Raw genomic sequence first — 20,000 nt, 5'->3', positions numbered from 1 at the left:
TGTGCTGTGCCCGGCGGGGTCCTACCAGGACACCCTGGGCCAGCTGTCCTGTGAGCCCTGCCCCAGCACCGAGGGTCCGGGGGTCACCGGGGCCCGGAACGTGTCCCAGTGCGGAGGTACGGCCCCCAGCTAGACTCTTATCTAATCTGATCTAATCTAGTCTAGCCTAATCTAGTCTAGTTTAATCTAGTCTAGTCTGAACGTGTCCCAGTGCGGAGGTACAGCCCCAGTTAGACTCTTATCTAATCTGATCTAATCTAGTCTAGCCTACTCTAGTCTAGTTTAAACTAGTCTAGTCTGAGTGTGTCCCAGTGTGGGGGTGGGTCCACAAATTACGGCCCCCCCAGTTACCCCTGTAGTCTAGCCTAATCTAGTCTAGTTTAATCTAGTCTAGTCTGAACGTGTCTGTGTGGAGGCCCCTGAGTTACTGCTGTAGACTGATGTAGTCCAGTCTGGTTTAATATAATCTGATCTAGTCTAGACTAATCTAATCTAGTCTGAACGTGTCCGTGTGGAGGTTGGCCTAACTTTAACTCGTAATATATAATGTAATCTAGTGTACTCTGATCTGATGGTCTCTAACCCAACCTGACGTCAGATGATATTATATAATCAAATGTAGTCTGATGCCATCCAACCCGACCTAATCTCATATAATCTGATGTAATCTGATGTATCCTAGTGTAATCTGTAATCTAGTGTAATCTGATGGTCTCCGTCCCGCCCTAACCCGTTCCCCAGGTCAGTGTCCGGCGGGTCAGTCCTCGTCGGACGGGTTCCGGCCGTGCCAGCCCTGCGCCCTGGGGTCCTACCAGCCCGAGGCGGGGCGCGTCCTCTGCTTCCCCTGCGGGGGGGGGCTCATGACCAAGCACGAGGGCTCCCTGTCCTTCAGAGACTGCGAGGCCAAAGGTGAGAATGCTCCCTGCCATCACCAGCGTCGTCATCATCACTATCATCAGCGCCAGCATCAGCATCAGCATCACTGTCACCATCGCTATCATCAGCACTAGCATCGTCATCATCATCATCATCATCATCATCATCATCATCATCATCACTATTATCACTATTATCACCATCGTCACCATCACTAGCATCAGCATCATCATCATCACTGTCACCATCACTATGAGAAGCACTGTCACCATCATCACTATCACTATCATCACTATCACTATCCCTGTCACTATAATCCCCATCACTATCATCCCCATCATAAGCACCACTATCATCACCATCACTATCATCACAATCACTATCATCAACACCACTATCATCAACACCACTATCATCAACACCACTATCATCAGCACCACTATCATCACCATCAATATCATCACCATCACTATCATCACCATCGCTTTCATCACTATCATCAACACCACTATCATCAGCACCACTATCATCAGCACCACTTTAATCCCCATCACTATCATCACTATCATCAACACCACTATCATCAACACCACTATCATCAGCACCACTATCATCTCCATCACTATCATCAGCATCACTATCATCAGCACCACTTTAATCCCCATCACTATCACTATCACCATCATCAGCACAACACCCATCATCCTCATGATCATCCCCATCACCCCTCCCTGACTCCTGCTCCCCTCCCCCAGTGCACTGCGCTCCGGGTCACCACTACAACTCCACCTCTCACCGCTGCGTCCGCTGTCCGGCCGGGGCGTACCAGTCCGAGTTCGGGCAGAACTACTGCATCACCTGCCCGGGGAACACCACCACAGACTTTGACGGAGCCACCAACGTCTCCCAATGCAAGAGTAAGTGTGGGGGCGGACCCGTCGATGCACTGAATATGATACAATAGAATACCTGGTTTTTCTCACGTTCACAGCAGTGTAAATACAATTCAAGCTCATCAGAAACAGTTCGGGGTTAAGGACTCTTGTTTGATTAAGTCAAGAATTGAACCAACAACCCTCCTATCGTGAGGAGACCTGCTCTGCCTTCGGAGCTGTTGCCCTGGACCGTGAATGCCCTGGACCATGAGTCGGTCCAGGTGTCATTTTCGGTTGTATTTTAGCTCCTGTCTAGGGGGAAGCTAAACCTGCAGTAATGGCAGTCAGACACCAGGGGTCAGTGTCTCACCACAAAAGAAAAGAGGGGTGGCAACACTTTTAAAACAGCTCGGTCTAAATGGCCAACATGTTGCCCAAAAATGCCCCACTTACCTTTTAGACTGTCACACTGCTGCCTGTCCTTAAATCTCTACATCATTGCACTCTTCCACCTTACATTAAAATAAAAAGTATAGTATAGTACCTTTTAGCATGGTCAAGTGATGTTCATTGGCTCATGCGTGTGTTACCTAGTACTTGACGTTGTACTTGGCGTAGTACTTGATGTAGTACCTGACTTAGTACCTGACGTAATACCTGACGTAGTACTTGACGTAGTACCTGACACAGTACCTGACGCAGTACTTGACGTAGTACCTGACATAGTACCTGAAGTAGTACCTGAACTTCAGGTACTACGTCAAGGACTACTTCAGGTCCTGAAGTCGTACTTGACGTAGTTGTGCACCAACACACATTTCACGTCAACTCACACCACACCGGTCAACTGGTGGCTAACTGGTTTCTCACTGGTTTCTTACTGGCGGTGCTCAGACCAGCTGTGCGGAGGGGAGCTGGGAGACTTCATGGGCTACATCGAGTCCCCCAACTACCCGGGGGACTACCCGTCCAACGTGGACTGCATCTGGACCATCAACCCCCCGCACAAGAGACGCATCCTCATCGTGGTGCCAGAGATCTTCCTGCCCATCGAGGACGAGTGTGGCGACGTGCTGGTGATGAGGAAGAGCGGTAAGAGAGTGGATAGAGAGCGGGTGGTTCTTCATCAGGTGATGAGGAAGAGCGTTAAGAGAACGTGTAGACTTTGCTGTGAGAGGTGTTTGAGTCCAAAAGTCAACATTACAGACCGGGTTGCAAGCAGCAGTCCCACACAAATATGTTTTTGCCTGATAATTACTCTTAATCTAATTCAAGGTATTTGTGTTAAACAATTATAAAGTAAATCACTTTAAATTGCTGCAATCCAAAATGACGAAATGATGAAATATATAAATAGCGTATAAATATCATATTACACAAATCGTCATGCAGCTTCTTTGACGGATCGTCTAATTCACCTTGAAGACAATTTTGCCCTGACTCTGATAGATAGCGCTAGTTCTGCTGTTGGTATCAAGCTAACTCCAGAGCTAGCATTAGCTCTTCTGTTGGTATCAAGCTAACTCCAGAGCTAGCGTTAGCTCTTCTGTTGGTATCAAGCTAGCGTTTGTACACAGCTTGCGTTAGCTCTGCTGTTGGTATCAAGCTAGCGTTCGTCCAGAGCTAGCGTTAGCTCTGTGTTGGTACCAGGCTAGCGTGTGTCTCCCTGTCTGTCCAGCGCTGCCCACGTCCATCACCACCTACGAGACGTGCCAGACGTACGAGCGGCCCATCGCCTTCACCTCGCGCTCAAGGAAGCTCTGGATCCAGTTCAAGTCTAACGAGGGGAACAGCGGCAAAGGGTTCCAGGTCCCCTATGTCACGTACGATGGTAGGAGGACCTTGTATTAGTACAATGATTACTAAGAAATTATTATAGAAATTATTATAAACTTACAAACAATGATTACAAAATGATTACAAATTTACGAACAATGATTTAATTTTTTTTTTAACGATTACAAACTTACAAACAATCTTAGAAATTATAATAGTAAACTAGTAGTTTTAAAATCTTAATAGCTAGTTTCTTTATTAAATGTTTCTGCATTCTTTTTTTTTGTATCATGTATTTTTATAAAATACTCCTTACTACACAAACATCTGAAAGGTTTTGTTCCTAGGATGTGCAAAGAATCATATTTGTGTTTGCGCTGTTTGTGCCATTAAAATACCAAACTGTCGTCCTTGACCAAAATATTGTGCCGCATATTTGGTTGGGCACAAAACACTGCAAAACAATTATCTAACTTAGCATGAATAACAGGGTAGTCGGCTCCTGGCTTTGTGTACTCTGAGTGTGGGTGGGTGAGTGTGCGTGCATGTGTTTGTGTGTCCGTGTGTGGATAGAAAACGGTCTAAACGATGAGTTTGTGTTTCTTCAGAGGACTACTGGCTCTGTGAACTGTGAGTGTGCGTGCGCGTATGTGTGTCCGTGTGTATAGAAAGCGGTCTCAACGATGAGTGTGTGTTTCTTCAAAAACTACTGGCTTAGTGTACTGTGTGTGTGTGTGTGTGTGTGTGTGTGTGTGTGTGTGTGTGTGTGTGTGTGTGTGTGTGTGTGTGTGTGTGTGTGTGTGTGTGTGTGCGTTTGTGTGTCTATTTGTCTGTGTGTAGTGCGGGCGTGCAATGCGCGCGTGCATGTGTGTGTGTCTGTGTGTGTCTAAACGATGAGTGTGTGTCTCTTCAGAGGACTACCAGCAGCTGATAGAGGACATCGTAAGAGATGGTCGACTCTACGCCTCCGAAAACCACCAAGAGATCCTCAAGGTGCACACTTTATACTTTATCTTTAAACAACTTTATATTATCCTATTATTTTTACATGATATTATACTATACTTATTATATTTATATAACTTTATACAATGTATATTTATATTATATTTATATTATATATTAAATAATTACATTATATTATACAGCATATTTACATTATATTGTACTGCATATTTACATTATATTATACTGCATATAATTAGATAGTACTGTATGTATTTATACTATTTAGATTAAATACACTATATTGATACCCCAGGGGGAAATTAATTGTCCACCACACAACAGGGAACAAAATGAAGATATATTTTATGCACATATATATATATACATTTAATAAATATATATGTTATTTTATGTTTTATATTTATTTGTCAAGTGAAAGTCTCAAAATAGTTTTTTTGTCTGTGTGTGTGTGTGTCTGTGTGTGTGTGTGTGTCTGTGTGTGTGTGTGTGTCTGCGTGTGTCTGTGTGTGTCTGTGTGTGTGTGCGTGTGTGCGTCCCTGCAGGACAAGAAGCTGATCAAGGCGCTGTTCGACGTGCTGGCCCACCCTCAGAACTACTTCCGCTACACGGCGCAGGAGTCCAAGGAGATGTTCCCGCGCTCCTTCATCAAGCTGCTGCGCTCCAAAGTCACCAGGTTCCTCCGGCCATACAAATAGAGCCAGGGGGGGCGGGGCCTCGGGAAGCCCCTCCCACCTCCTCCTCCACCTCCACCTCCACCACCTCCCCCTTGAAGACCCTGTCCCCCTCACCACCACCACCACCAGTGTTGGTTCCTCCACCCAGATGCGGTCGTCATGTGACTTCGTCTCCTCCGGCCCGGTTCCCTCTCTCCGCGTCTCCAGTGTAAAGATTCAAAGCTGCGTTGTGTAACAGCGATTGGTTAAAGAGTGTCACCCCAGGGTGTCTTGTGTTTCTTCTGAGTCCTCAGTAATACCATCATCCTCCCCCCTCAGACCTGACCAGTTCTCCCACCTTCTCCCCTCCCTCCCACCCCCCCCCCCAGGACAGAAGGGCTGACGCTACGTCATGTGTTCTTTAAAGGTCGAGTATCAGCCGACCTCCCGTCTGCATTGGGCTGCTACTACGCTGTTAGCTTAAAGGTCCAGGTAGAAACAGTGACATGAACCTCATAGCAGTTCATCGCCATTCTCTCCTTCCACTGCCAGTGTGTGCTTCTACAAAACTAGCATCTGCTCCTATTGGTTCCAGTCGCCCTGTGAAGCTAGCTAGCCTAGCGTCATTGAGCGGTCTCTCTCACAGAGTTTAGGATTCATTCAGCCACACAACTTGCTTCTTATTGACCCCCGTCTGATGCTAGAACAGTGGTATGATCAGCAGCAGGGTTCTGGTTGGGTTGTTGGACTTAGAAAACAGTTGACCTTTCGTTGACCTGCACTTTGAGGTCAAAGGTCGACCACCGAGGTTGCTTAGCAAATAACCAGACTGGAGTCTAGGGAAAGGTTTATCGCTAGTCAGCATATCCCCCCCCCCCCCAAACACACACACACACACTACCCCATCCATCCACACCCAAACACACCCCGCCCTCCACACCACCCAGACACTAAGAAGAACCCCCCCCCCCTACCTGAGCCCCGCCCATCAGACCCCCCCCACCCAAACACCTCCCACCTTAACACTACTTTGTTCTGTTTTTATTTCCTCCTTGTGTCTTTGCGTTGTTTGCGTTAGTTTGTGTTTTAATGCTGGTTGTGGTGTAATATTTATATGTGTTATTGCTGGCCGGAGACGTGGATGTTTCTGCAGAGTTAAGAGAGGAGATCTGTGCGTGTGCGTGTGCGTGTGTGCGTGTGTGTGTGTGTAGACATATGTATGTGCGCCCTCACATCTACGTGGATGTAGCCTGATTAAGACCCCTCCCTTCCCCACTTTCACTAAAGAAAAAAATCAATGGGTGCACTTAAAACTTATTTTTAATGTGGAAAATCTTTTTTTTCAAGGACATATCGAGGTCTTTGACGTCCATTCACCATGAGATGAAACAGCAGAAGATTCAGAAGTGTGGCTTGTCGATTTTGAAATGAAGCTATATAGGAGTACAAGATTAACTACCTGCCGGTAACAGACTGTTACTGAAAGAGAGAGGCTGAGAGAGAGGAGGAGGGAAGAAGCAGATTTAAGTGATGTAACTAATATTTGGAACTTTAATTGCACTTGAATTTTATATTGTAAACTGTAGAGAGAGAAACAATCTAAGTTACATTTGTTTTCCTTTAGATTATTATTTTTGTTTGTTGTTGTTTAGAAGTGTAGCTTTGTCGAGCATTGAGGAGAAAGAGAGAGATAGACACATGCGCAATCATCATCACACCAATAAGTCAACCCTCATCAATTCTACCTTTTTGATAATCAGTTATGGTGGTAACAATGGTTTTATCAAGTTAATCATCAAGTAGGATAAAATAGAGAAACCAAACCACCAATTTCATTATAATTTGCCATTAATAATAGCACATTTACAGACTAAATGATTAATCGATTATTTGAAGAAAAACAAATACAAAAAGAAACGGTAATAATTTACAGTTATAGCGTGACAGAAGATCACCATGCTCTCTTCAGTTAGTAAGCACCCACCATTTTGTCCCAGCCTCCATTTTGTATCAAAGACCCAAAACCTAAACCGTGATTCATTCAGCGTTCCTAGTCCCTCCGTGTCCTACTACATAGTTAAAATGATTAAAAATAACACAAATAGATGTAGGCTTACCCAAACCATCATCTGCTGACATTGTTGGTTGAAAGAAGGGAACTTCAGATCAGAGAAGCGCTTTGCCCAGGAAGACCCAGGAGTATCTAACCCGTCGACATTCCAAACCCTCACATCTACAACCCCACAAGTGATCCTAATGCATGTCGCTGTGGTCCGAAGCACTGCTGGAGGGTGAGCAGCCAATATCGGTATCGGTATTGGTATCGGTATCGGTATTGGTATCGGTATCGGTATCGGTACCGGCTACTCAACTCCAGTATCGGTCGGGCTCTAATCAAAGCCTCCCCCTTCACAGCAGTGACTGATGACTCTTTACACTGCAACTCATTTCGGACGGCGAAAGAAGTATTATGTTTTACAAACGTTGAAAAGGCCAACAGCCGTTCTCTTACTACAGTCGGTCCAGTGGCGTGTGTCTTTGTACTAACACTGGTCCAGTGTGTGTATGTGCGTTTATACTAACACTGCTCCAGTGCAGTGAGTGTGTGTGTGTGTGTGCGTGTGTGTGTCTATGCTAACACTGGTCCAGTGTGAGTGTGTGTGTGTGTGTGCGTGTGTGTTTATACTAACACTGGTCCAGTGCTGTGTGTGTTCATACCCCACACATGTACAATGCAGTGCGTGTTTATACCACTCTCCCCAATTCATATCAGCAGAAAAGGTCACATATCTCCTTCATTTAGGTTCTCATTTGAGCACAAAGCAGACCCTCTCAGAACCACGACTATGGAGGATGAATGGGTGTGTCTTAACGTAGCGTCGGCCCAGAGGTTGAATGTAGAGCGAGCGATAAAAGGGACCCAAACATTTACGGTTAGCGATGAGGCGAGAGCTAGCGCGTTAGCTAAAGCTAGCTCCTCGATTATGGTATCCACTATAACACAAACACACACAAAAGGGAGGGACTTTGATTGAAATCATTTGAAATGCCGTGTAACTGCCTGGGAAGGTCGGCGTTTCAGGGGTTACCCGGTCCCAGCGCGCGCTGTGATTGGACGAGGTTTTGCGGGAGATGAGACTGGATCCATGCCCCTCTGGGGGACCGTACCCAGATGGAGAGGTGGGCGTGGTGTTATGAATAAGAACCTTCACATGAGAAGCTCTAAGAATTATACTTCTTCTTTCTCCTGAGAATGTATTATATTGTGTGTGTTTGTCTGTGTGTCTCTGTGTGTGTGTGTGTGTGTGCGTGAGAGACTGATAGCCTGGAGATAAGGATGTGTATGTGTGGCTCTTTCTATTTCTGTGTGTCTGCGTTTGAATCTGTGTGTCTGTGTGTGTGTGTGCGTTTGTATCTGTGTGTGTTTCTATTTCTGTATGTGAGTGTGTATATGTGTTTTTGCACGTGCCAGGGAAATGGTGGCAGTTAACTACATGTGCCAGCACCTGTGACAGAGAAAGAGGCTTTGTATCTTTGTATGCCTTTGCGTTTTCGTGTGTGCGTGTGTGTTTGTGCGCGTGCGTGTGTGTACTTTAGTCCATTTTCTAGAGGAACATTGTTCCAGTGTGTGATAGTCCGTCGTACCCAAAGAGAGAGAGAGATGTAACAGTGTTGGGACATTATTGGATCGATGAAACTCCAGTACAAAACAAATTCAAATAAACAGTAGCAGTGTACATCTTGTCTTCTGGTCCTTCTTGCAGCATGCACACGCACACACATGCATGCATGCATACACACACATACAGACACGCACGCACACACACACACACAAGCATAGAGGCACACACAGGCCCGCACACACACACATGCACATACACGCATGAGCAAGCACATGCACACATACACAAGCACAGCACGCACACACACACTTGCACGCACACACACACACACACACACACACACACACAAGCACAGCACGCACACACACACTTGCACGCACACACACACACACACACACACAACAAGCACGCGCACACACGCAGGCACACACAAAACACACACACGCACGCACACACACTTGTTATCTTAAATTAAGGTATGGCTGATTGGTGTTTAACTCGTAACTCGTTTGCAACGCGTTTCTGCAGAAATTAGAGCTGACACGGCTAATAATGCTATCGTAGAGCACGACAATCTGTACGGTAAATCTCAGGCCTAGATTAGAGCCGCTCATCGCTAGCTTCACAAAGACCTAATTCCCGTTCATTGTACCTAATATCAAATTAATAATAAATTAGATTTTTACACAGACTTTCATCAGGACCCAAGCCACTTTACCTGGTAGTATAGAAAAAAACACGTATTTATTTTGCTAACTACATGAGCACTCAAATCAAGTCCCACTGATTATTCTTAAAAGCCACCATTTTACTCCAAAAGCTCTTAAGCCCTTGAAATAGTACATGTAATACCTTAATAAAAACACAACAGTAGCCACCGGGGCCGTGTGAAAATACTGCACCACGCGGTATTAACGCATCAATGATTATTCTTCACAGGTTTCCTGTCCCGTACCAACACATCCATCTCCTCGACTCCGTCTTATGAATCATATTTGACAGGTGGATCTGATATTTCCAGCGTGAACTTTATGGACTCCCAATCAAAGCCAGCCATCTCCCGTCGGCGGGGAGCGGCGGCAGATGCCAGCGCTAAGCTGGCGTCTTATCTCGTCACCTGTTCTTTACTTCATCTTTACTTTCCCTCCGTCACACGACTGCCAAAACCTTTCTGGAAAGTTGATGCGGCACACACGGGTATGAGTTGATACGAACAGACTTTAGGGAGATTATGTGGACAAACAGCCGAGGAAAGTTATGACTAATTAGCAGACTGCGGCTGTAGGAACAGGCTGAGCCAGTGACGCGGTGATTGATGGATGAGAAGGTGCCCTGACGCGCCTGCGCCCTGCTGTTCTGTCCTCCGCCGCTAGATGGCAGTGCGGCTCATCACACTGGATCCAGTGGCTCGCCTGCTCTCTCATTTACCAGTTCATTCACAAGTTTCATCCATCCGAACCCGGGACACTTGGGTCAGGGCGGGTCAGTGAACATGACTGCTACCGTAATGAGCTATAGTTAATGATAATTGTGTGGTCTTACATTGCATAGGGTCTAGATTAAATCGGAGCTACTATAACAGGTCGTTTTTTACACTGAGGTGGACACCGGTGTGTCGCCGTGTGAGTGTCGAAAGATATGCCAATACACCGATTTTCTTTTTTCGCATCAACACAAAGCCAAGCAGGTTGACAAAGAGCCTCCACACTGAGTCGCGTGCAAATGTAAATTTGCATTTAATTGGGGAGGGGAGGGGACTTTAATTGTATGTTACGTTTTAATTTGAAGACACCATTTTCGTGAATTGCAATGAACAAATAACACAAAAAAACTGCACTAGGACGGCGTCTCTGCGCGCGCGTGCGACGTCTGCTGCGCTCGTCGCATCGTTTACCCCTGAGTGACGCGCATGCGCCAATTAAGCCTCGCAGACGATACGTCCTTAAGAAGTTTCATCTTCAGCCCCTTGCCGTCTTCTTCTTCTTCTTCTTCCTCTTCTTCTTCTTCTTATTTTTCTTCTTCTGCTTCTTCTTCTCGGAGGTCCAGTGAGGAGCTCAGCAATTAGAGGGGGAGAGAGAGCTAGAGTGGAGGGGGAGAAAGAGGGGGAGACAGAGAGAGGGAGAACATTCTCCTACAGACACCAGAGCTCGGATCTCTGCGCGAGATCCAGACGGCACGCGGCGCGCGTTCATACGGACCAGCGCGCCTCCCAGCAGAGAGCAGCTCGCGCGCTTTGACTGGCCGCTGACCACACGCGCCACCGACGACGTCCAGCCAGCCCTCCTCGTGCGACAAGTCTCGCGGCGATTTGACCGAGAAAAGCGCGCCAAATCGGTGAGTTGATTGATCTCAAGAAGGATGAACGTGTCCGCTTGGAGATTATGTCGTGCATGAATTCACGGCGTTTTTGTCGTTTTTATTTCATGCATTTGGGTGTCTTTTTACCTATTTTTGGTGTGTAAGTCGCTCCTGGTCTCTGCGGGACGCTACTTTGTTTGGTGGCTGTGAGTAGACGGAGGGACTTTGGGGTTAAAGGTTACATCTTCGGGAAAGGATCCAAACTTAGGATCTTAAAAGCGTTTTCTGGTTCCCGTAACGCATGGTGAGGATCGGAGTGGACTCGGTCTCCGCTGCCGGGTGGACGCACGAGTGTTAATCCTTGGAAATGTAATTTTGGATTATTAATATTTCATAATAATTTAATATTGTAATTATTACCATTCTTAAACGATGTTTTCTTTTCTCTAATTTTTAGAGAACGGTTATTGAATGAAGTCCTGTAATTACGATGAATTAATCATTAATTATCTTTTTTATTATTATATATGAATGAAACTGAGATACGGGGATGAGATAGAATTCATCATTTTTTTATTATATTTCATATGAACTAACTTCTATTGAGACGTAGTTACCGCGTCGTGTAGACTGCGCTTGAAGTGGACCGCGCTGAGACGCTACTTGGCAAACGGTCCTCGAGTGGTCGCGAGGAGTCAGCCCTCCGCTTGTACTCAGTGCGTGCGGGAGAGTAGAGGGCAGCCAATCAGTCACGCAACTCTCCTATTCATGTATTCATCCGATCCATCCCTCAGTGGAGACAGAAATGAAAAGATTTGAAATATGAGACAGAGAAGAGTTAAGATCTCCGTCGCTGAATCCTTTTAAGAAGATTTTCTTTAACAAACCACGCAGGAACATAAAAGCTGATAGAAGAGTACTCTTGCAGAATATTCTGGTGTCTGCAACTTCATGATCTGCTCTAGTTTTAAATTATGGTTTATGGTAAATAATAAATTTTAGCTGGAAACGCCCTATCTTTTTGACTTTGTCCAAAAATACGTAACTTTTATTCCCAAATAAATAGATGACTACAAATTTTAGTGTAAAATGTAAATACATTTAGATGGCACTATTTTCAGCCTGAATGGTCGGCCGTCTGCGATCACTGAAGGGTCGGAACTGTAGGGTTCTAACCCAACCCGCGTTCGTAGGGTTCTGACCCGGAACTGTAGGGTTCTAACCCAACCCGGGTTCGTAGGGTTCTGACCCGGAACTGTGGGGTTCTGACCCGGAACCTTACCGGGTCTGGTCTATGTCAGTCTCACGGTTCCAGCGTTCCAGCGACCGCCACGAGGAGAGAACTGCAGTAGAAATATACCAACGAGAGACACACACACGCACACACACACACACACACACACACACACACACACACACACACACACACACACACACACACACACACACACACACACACACACACACACACACACACACACACACACATACACACACACACATACATACACTATATATTTTTGAGGGCTCACACACCACAACCACAGAGCAGGCAGAGGCAAAGTTATAGTCCACACACACACACATACACACACACACACAAACACACACACACAAATATACACGTACACTCAAATACACATACATACACATCCACTAACAGACACAGGAACCCACAAACCATGTACACATCTCATGTACACCATCACAAACACCACACACACACACACACACACCATACACACAGACGACACAAACACACACTCACACACACACACACACACACACACACACACACACACACACACACACACACACACACACACACACACACACACACACACACACACACACACACACACTGTGGCCCCCCAACATGCAGGTTGTGTGTATGTGTCATGTCAGCGTGCCGTGTCTGTCTCGGCTCGCTGTGAATGAGACACTGAGATGGCGCCGTGACATCACACACCAGCCGACGCCATGCAGGCTCTGTGAAGCCTTCCCCCCCCCCCCCCCCCTGTCCTCCCCCAAATTATCGCCTCGGTCTCGCCTCCCCCCTCCCTCCTCCCCCCCGTCACACCTCCCCAGCGCTGAGGGTCTGTCCCAGCAGTCAGGAGCTCGGCTGAAATGAGCTGAATGTGGTGACACATCCACACACACACACACACAAACAGAAACACACACGCACACACGCACACACACACACTCAAACTTGCAAAAACACACACACTCACACTCACACACGCAGAATCACACACACACACACACACATACTCACACACGCTTGCAGACGCATGCACACTCGCAGAGCTGAACACCACACGCACTAGCGCACATGCACACACACAGACACGCACATGCAGGCACAGACACTGGGGGGGGTGACTTGACTGCAGGCTGTATCGCCCTATTCTACACTTGGTCTTTATTTTAGATTTTTTTCTAACCATTAAAGTCTTATTACACGTTCTTCCTGTCAACCAAACCGTCTCAATAACTTCTGAATCAGATAAAAGTCGGTTTCATAACGGCTGTGCGTCTGAGGTCATAGCACCAGCTTTAGGAGGAGCTTTGTTCCTAAGTTCTTCATGGCCTGACGTCTGAGTGTTGTGGTCTGCAGGAGACCGAGGAGCAGGACCAGAGGAGGGTGATCTGCTGTCTCCAGCCCAGCCCCGTGTCTCCCAACGGGTGACCTCTCAACCCAGGGTGACCCCGCAACCCAGGGTGACCTCTGTACCCGGGGTGACCTCTGAACCCAGGGTGACCTCTCGACCTAGGAGTGCCCTGACCTACTGACCCGCCCACCAACCAGTGACCAGGTCAGCTGATTACCACCCAGCCAGCCCACGGACCCACAAAACCAAAGGTCGGACCCCCCCACCCACCGGTCTCACCCCCCCCCCCCACCCAGTCCAACAAAACCAACCCCGCCCCCTCTTCCTCCGAACCTCCCACCACCCTCCACCTCCAAGACCCTCCGGACCCGGAACCAGCCCAGACCCCCCCCCCCCCAGGCCCCACCGCCGGCCCCTCCGGCCGTCCCGCCCGAAGCTCTGACGGCTCGCCCGGCGCCCCCCAAGTCCCCGCCCCTCCCCGAAGCCGCCTCCCCCCCGCCGGCCGGTGCCAACGCGGGCCCCCGGCGGAGCATGGCCTTCACGCTGTCCGAGATCATGGCGGCACGCCGGCAGCAGCAGCAGCAGCAGAGCCAGCAGACCCAGCGGGGGGGGGCCGGAGGGCGGGGCGGCGCCGGGGGGGCGTCGACCGCCACCGCGGTGGAGGTGGACGAGTACAGCACCAACCCCACGCAGGCCTTCACCTTCTACAACATCAACCAGGGCCGCTTCCAGCCGCCGCACGTCCACATGTGAGTAGACGGACGAAGAGTCCCGCCCGTGTTGCCACGACGATCCCGACTTAAAGGTGACGTGTTATACCGACCAGGGTGGGATTAGCCGTAACTAGCCGTTTTGAAAATCCGCCTCTTCTGACATCACAAGTGGCAGAGGTGTCCACCTAGATGTGTCTGCCAGCCTACCCAGTGGACTGTAGCAAACGTTGCTCATCTGTCCGTCACGCATCTAGGTGGACACGCCCACTTGTGATGTCAGAAGAGGCAGATTATCAAAACAGCTTGTAACGGCTAATCACACACACCTGGTGGGATAATATGGGACCTTTACAATTCTAGAAAGGTCAACACTATATTTGATTATGAAAAATGTCACTCACTTTATTACCAGGATATCACTTATACGTGGTTATCAACATTTTTATATTTTCCTCATTTTTTTACAGACGTAAAAAATATACCATTGACAAAATAAAATAAATATAAAGAAATAAATATGATAATGTGATATAAAATTATAAACTTAATTGCCTATTTGTCGATTTTGGATCGAAATTGAACGAGAACTTTAATTTAACGTACCAATTAATAGTAAAGGTTATCCTAGATATTATCAGTGGATAAATCACATATGTCAGGGTGGTGTTTTAAATCCCAGTCACACCCAGTGTTGTATCACCAGTAGACCCAGTCTACAGGTGGTCCATGTCCTTCCACAATGATGTGTTCATGCTCTCATCGTAGAAACGATTATCAGAGCATGATCATAAAGCTTGAAATTGAATGTGAGAAGAGACAAAATATTACCTTGCATTAAAAAATGTGGAATTTAAATAATAAAGAACAATGTTTCCTTCATGATCAGATCTGAGGTTTCATGAATTGGGGGAGATAGTGGTGTATACAACTGTAGAAGGGGAAGCTGCCTTTTAATATCAAGATGACAAGATGACCCCTGACCCTATCACTGGGATTAGGGGGGTTTTATGCTTCACTTTACGTCTAATAGAACTGAATTCACCTAAAATAACATACTTTATATATTCATTCTGTCTATACCACACTCTATCTTTAAGTGTGTGTGTGTGTGTGTGTGTGTGTGTGTGTGTGTGTGTGTGTGTGTGTGTGTGTGTGTGTGTGTGTGTGTGTGGCGTGTGTGGTGTGTTTGTGTTTATTTATTTAAATATCTTTGCATATGTATGTCATTATATGTGTGTGTTTGTGTCTGTGTATGTGTTTATATGTGTGGGTGTGTGCCTTAATATCGGTGTGTATGTCTCTGTGTGTGTGTTTGCGTGGCTTGTGCGTGTGTGAGTGTGTGTGTTTGTCTGTGTGTGTGTGTGCGTTTATATGTGTGTGTCTGTGCGTGTGTGTACGTGTGTGTGATTATACCTGTGTGAGTGTTATTTGCATGTATAAATGTGTGTGTGTTTGTGTATGTGTGTTTTACTGTGTGTCTGTGTGTGTGTGTGTGTGTGTGTGTGTGTGTGTGTGTGTGTGTGTGTGTGTGTGTGTGTGTGTGTGTGCGTGTATTTGTGTGTGTCTGTGTGTTTATCTGTTTGTTCATGCGTGTGTGCGTGTATATGTGTGTGTCTGTGTGTTTATCTGTCTGTGCATGCGTGTGTGTGTGTATACGTGTGTGTCTGTGTGTTTACCTGTCTGTGTGTGTGTGGTTCAGAGAGGGCGACAGAGAGAGGGGGTATATGGGGCACCAGGGCGGTGCAGGGTGTACTCTACCTGCTGGAGGAGCCCTAAAGTGGGCCAGCGGTATTCACCAGCCCCCTCTTACCCCCCAGAGATCCAGGGGCTGAACACACACTCCAACAGGGCTCCCACAGGACACACACACACCCCTCTCTACCATGTTCTCTACTTTTACTCTGTCATGTCTGTGCTCTGCTGTGTCTTTGTCTGCCTCTCTTGCGCACACTCGCTCTTTCTCTATCACTCTCTCTCTCTCTCTCTCTCTCTCTCTCTCTCTCTCTCTCTCTGTCTCTGTCTCTGTCTCTCTCTGTCTCTCTCTCTCTCTCTCTCTCTCTCTCTCTATCTCTCTCTCTCTCTCTCTCTCGTCCTCCCCTTTTCTCTTTCTTTCTCTCAGATTTTTTGTGTCTGATTGCACCCTTGCATTCTCCCTCTCTCTCTTTGTTTCTGTCTCTCTCTCGCTTGCTCTCTCATTCTCTAGCTCGCTCTCACTCTCTCTCTCTCTCTCTCTCTCTCTCGCTCTCTCTCTCTCTCTCTCTCTCTGTCTCTCCCTCTTTCTCTCCCTCCCTCTCTAACACAGTCCTCTCCACGCAGACTGAAACAGGTGTACAAAGAACAATCCCACACTAAATGACGCCACAAGATGGATGTTGTTGTGGTTTCCTCGTTTATCGTGCCTTAAATCTCAACGTTTTCAGCATAATTAAACGTCACTTTTAACTGCTTTTTAGCCTTTTCACGCTGATTAAGGTGTGGTGAAAAAACACCATCTTGGTCTGCTTCCAGCTTAGGTGGAACTTCTCCATCAGCGATTCTGTTCAGTGCCACACCCCCCCCCCCCCCAACTGCAGGCAAAGCCCTGGTGGTCTATGTTCCGGTGATTGATTGATCTGAGTGATTATTGATTTGCCTTTTGAGAAGCAGCAGAAAGCATCACGTGGGGTTTGACTGTACAGCCGTCAGGGATCAGCGATTTACCGACTCCGTGTTTTGACGTTTCTCCCACGCAACTCGTTGAAGTGATGATGTCATCAAGTCTCATTCCAACCAATTGAATCGCAGCAGGCATGGAATGCGTTGTTCAAACGGTGCACGTACCCACAACATACTGAGTCAACTGTAGTCGATTGTAATGTACTGAGTATACTGTAGTCGATTTGAATATACTGTAGTAGATTGTAATATACTGAGTATACTGTAGTATATTGTAATATTCTACATTCCCTCTGGAGCTCCCTCCCTCTGGCCATCCGAAACCCCGATACACTCAGAGTTTACCGCACTACACAGCACTACATTTAAAAGTCAACTTAAAACCTATCTCTTCAGGACCACCTACAACATTTGATAAATCATCCTCTGCCATCTTCCACTCTCTCCCGCTCTCTTAATGTGTTGCCTATTGTTGTGGTGTTGTTTATTTCTTTCCCTTTTGTTTGAGTGTCTGTACTGTCTGTGCGTATTCCTTTCTGATTTGTAAAGCGTATTGAGTATTTTGAAAAGCGCTATAAAAAACTGATCACACAGTATTCTGTAGTATATTGTAATATACTGAGTATATATCGTGGACACTAAGTATAATTTACATCATGACTTTAAGTCTTTTTACTGCATCTCTGCGCATGTGCTACCAACCTCCTCCTCCTCCTCCTCCTCCTCCTCCTCTTCTGTACCCCACTGATACCCAGCCCTCTCTCTCTCTCTGTCTCTCTGTCCCCCCCCCCCCCCCCCCCCCCCCCCACCCTCAGGGTGGACCCCATGGCCCACGACACCCCCAAACCGCCCGGGTGCACCCGCTTCGTGTGCATCTCCGACACACACTCCCGCACCGACGCCATCCAGATGCCGTACGGCGACGTGTTCATCCACGCCGGCGACTTCACCGAGCTCGGCCTTCCCTCCGAGGTCAAGAAGTTCAACGACTGGCTAGGTGAGTGGCGCCCTCCGGGGGAGCGTGTTCAGACCGTGCTGCTCGGCCCTCCTGGGTCGGGCCTCATAAGGGAGCTCGTGGCTCAGGCGGTAGAGAGGGTCGGCTGGTCACCGGAAGGTTGCTAGCTCGATCCCCGGCTCCTCCTAGCTAGAGTGTCGAGGTGTCCCTGAGCAAGACGCCTCACGCTAACTGCTCCAGACGAGCAGGCTGTCACCTTGCGTGGCGGTCTGTGAATGTGTGAATGAATGAATGGGTGAATGTAAGGCAGTGTTGTAAAGCGCTTTGAGTCTCCACTGGTTTAAAAAAGTGCTGGATAAATGCTGGCCATTTACCATTTACGTGTCGTCAGACAGGAGGTGTGTTGTGAACGACGTCAGTAGGACCTTCTGAGGAGAGGAGAGATACCTTGATTGACCGCTGCATGGTCCTGGGGTCTCATGTATCTTCAGACAGGAGAGGTGTGTTAGGGATAGGGTTAGGGAGGGTATCCAAAATATGGACACATTTAGAGTCTCAATCATGCAACCAACGTATGAGTTTGCTGTAAATCTTTAATATCTGTGGCAGCCAATGTGTGATTAGCGTTTTAGCCTCTCTAACTAATAGCGTGGTCTTCACTTGTGTCCACAGACCTTTTAGTCACGGCATGCTTTCCTTTATTTCCATATGAGGCAGAGCCGTATAAAACAGAATAGATTCAGATGATGCTTCAAAAAAATAAACTAGAAGCAGCGAAGCTTCAGGGTACATTTTGAAGTCGCACCACCCGGTCATTTTTAAAGTCGCACCACCTGGTACATTTCGAAGGCGCATCACCCGGTATGGTGTGTGTGTGTATGTGAATGCTTGTACGTGTGTGTGTGTGTGCGTGCGCGCGTGCATGCATGCCTGTCTATATGTGTCTGTGTGTGTGAGTGTGTGTGTGTCTGCTAGAGTGCTTTTGAGTTCCTTCTCTTTTTCGTTTTGGGAGGAGCGAGAGAGAGAGAGAGAGAGAGAGAGAGAGAGAGAGAGAGAGAGAGAGAGAGAGAGAGAGAGAGAGAGAGAGAGAGGGAGAGCGATGATGTTGGGGAGGAAAGGACTGACGGAGGGGAGGAGAGTGGGAGGGGGAGAAGGAGGTGTTTGGGGTGGAGGGGGGGTTTGGGTAGTCTGCCGGTTGTTGTCAGAAAGCGGGTGCTGAAATACCCACTGGTCTGTTCTCCGAGAGAAAGTGGGAGAGAGAGAGAGAGAGAGAGAGAGAGAGAGAGAGAGAGAGAGAGAGAGAGAGAGAGAGAGAGAGATGGGACAGAGAGAGAGAGAAGATGCAAGTCTGCCCAACACAGCTAGTGCCACTTCTGAAGTTGGGATGAGCAGGAGGCTTGCATCCCTCCCTCTCTCCCTCCCTCTCCCTCTCTCCCTCTCTCTTCTCCTGTATTCCTCCCTCTCTCTCTTCCTCCCTCCCCCTCTCTCCTCTCCTATATCCCTCCCTCTCTCCATCCCTCCCCCTCTCCCTCTCTCTTCTCCTGTATTCCTCCCCCTCCCTCTCCCTCCCTCCTCCACTCTCCTCTCCTATATCCCTCCCTTTCTCCCTTTCTCCCTCCCCCTCTCCCTCTCTCTTCAACTGTATTCTTTTCGCCCTCTCGTATAAATATTTATAGTCTGGCTTCTGTTCTGTTCAGCTCTGCCTTCGTTGTTGCTTGCATACACTTCTCTCTCCCCTTCTGTCTCTCGCTGCTTCTGTCTCTCTTTCTCTCCTCTCTCTCTTCTTCTGTCACCCTCTACCCCGTCTCTCTCTCCTTCTGTCTCTCTCTCTCTGCTTCAGTATTTCCTCTCTCTCTTTCTGTCTCTCTCTGCTTCCTTCTCTCTTTCTGCTTAATTCTGCTTCTTTCCTACTCTCTCTCTCTCTCTCTCTCTCTCTCTCTCCCTCTCGCTCTCTCTCTCTCTCTCTCTCTCTCTCTCTCTCTCTCTCTCTCT

At 47.5% G+C, this 20,000-nt stretch overlaps 2 protein-coding genes across 2 annotated transcripts in view; both read left to right on the top strand.

Annotated features, from left to right (window-relative positions):
* The window catches only part of scube1 (signal peptide, CUB domain, EGF-like 1), a gene marked incomplete at its 5' end in the record, with an annotated part of 12,296 nt that extends 6,839 nt beyond the window's left edge, over positions 1–5,457 (top strand). The window contains 7 exons of the mRNA XM_056585589.1: positions 1–116; positions 742–909; positions 1,632–1,793; positions 2,646–2,843; positions 3,430–3,582; positions 4,441–4,520; positions 5,039–5,457. The exon at positions 1–116 is cut by the window's left edge and continues 46 nt beyond it. Coding sequence (XP_056441564.1) covers positions 1–116; positions 742–909; positions 1,632–1,793; positions 2,646–2,843; positions 3,430–3,582; positions 4,441–4,520; positions 5,039–5,191 — 1,030 coding nt within the window. The remainder of the gene's footprint in view (positions 117–741; positions 910–1,631; positions 1,794–2,645; positions 2,844–3,429; positions 3,583–4,440; positions 4,521–5,038) is intronic.
* An 8,759-nt stretch (positions 5,458–14,216) lies between these two features.
* LOC130379010 (metallophosphoesterase domain-containing protein 1-like) lies at positions 14,217–18,050 on the top strand (the record flags this gene model as incomplete). Its single annotated transcript, XM_056585587.1, has 2 exons — positions 14,217–14,434; positions 17,869–18,050. Coding segments are annotated over exons 1-2 (400 nt in total), but the record flags the coding sequence as incomplete, so codon positions are not given.
* Positions 18,051–20,000: the final 1,950 nt, after the last annotated feature.

Source organism: Gadus chalcogrammus, unplaced genomic scaffold, assembly GCF_026213295.1.
Source record: "Gadus chalcogrammus isolate NIFS_2021 unplaced genomic scaffold, NIFS_Gcha_1.0 GACHA147, whole genome shotgun sequence".
Taxonomy (NCBI): Eukaryota; Metazoa; Chordata; class Actinopteri; order Gadiformes; family Gadidae; genus Gadus; species Gadus chalcogrammus.
The sequence above is the reverse complement of the archived record's forward strand: the minus strand, read 5'-3'. Positions and strand labels throughout refer to the sequence as shown.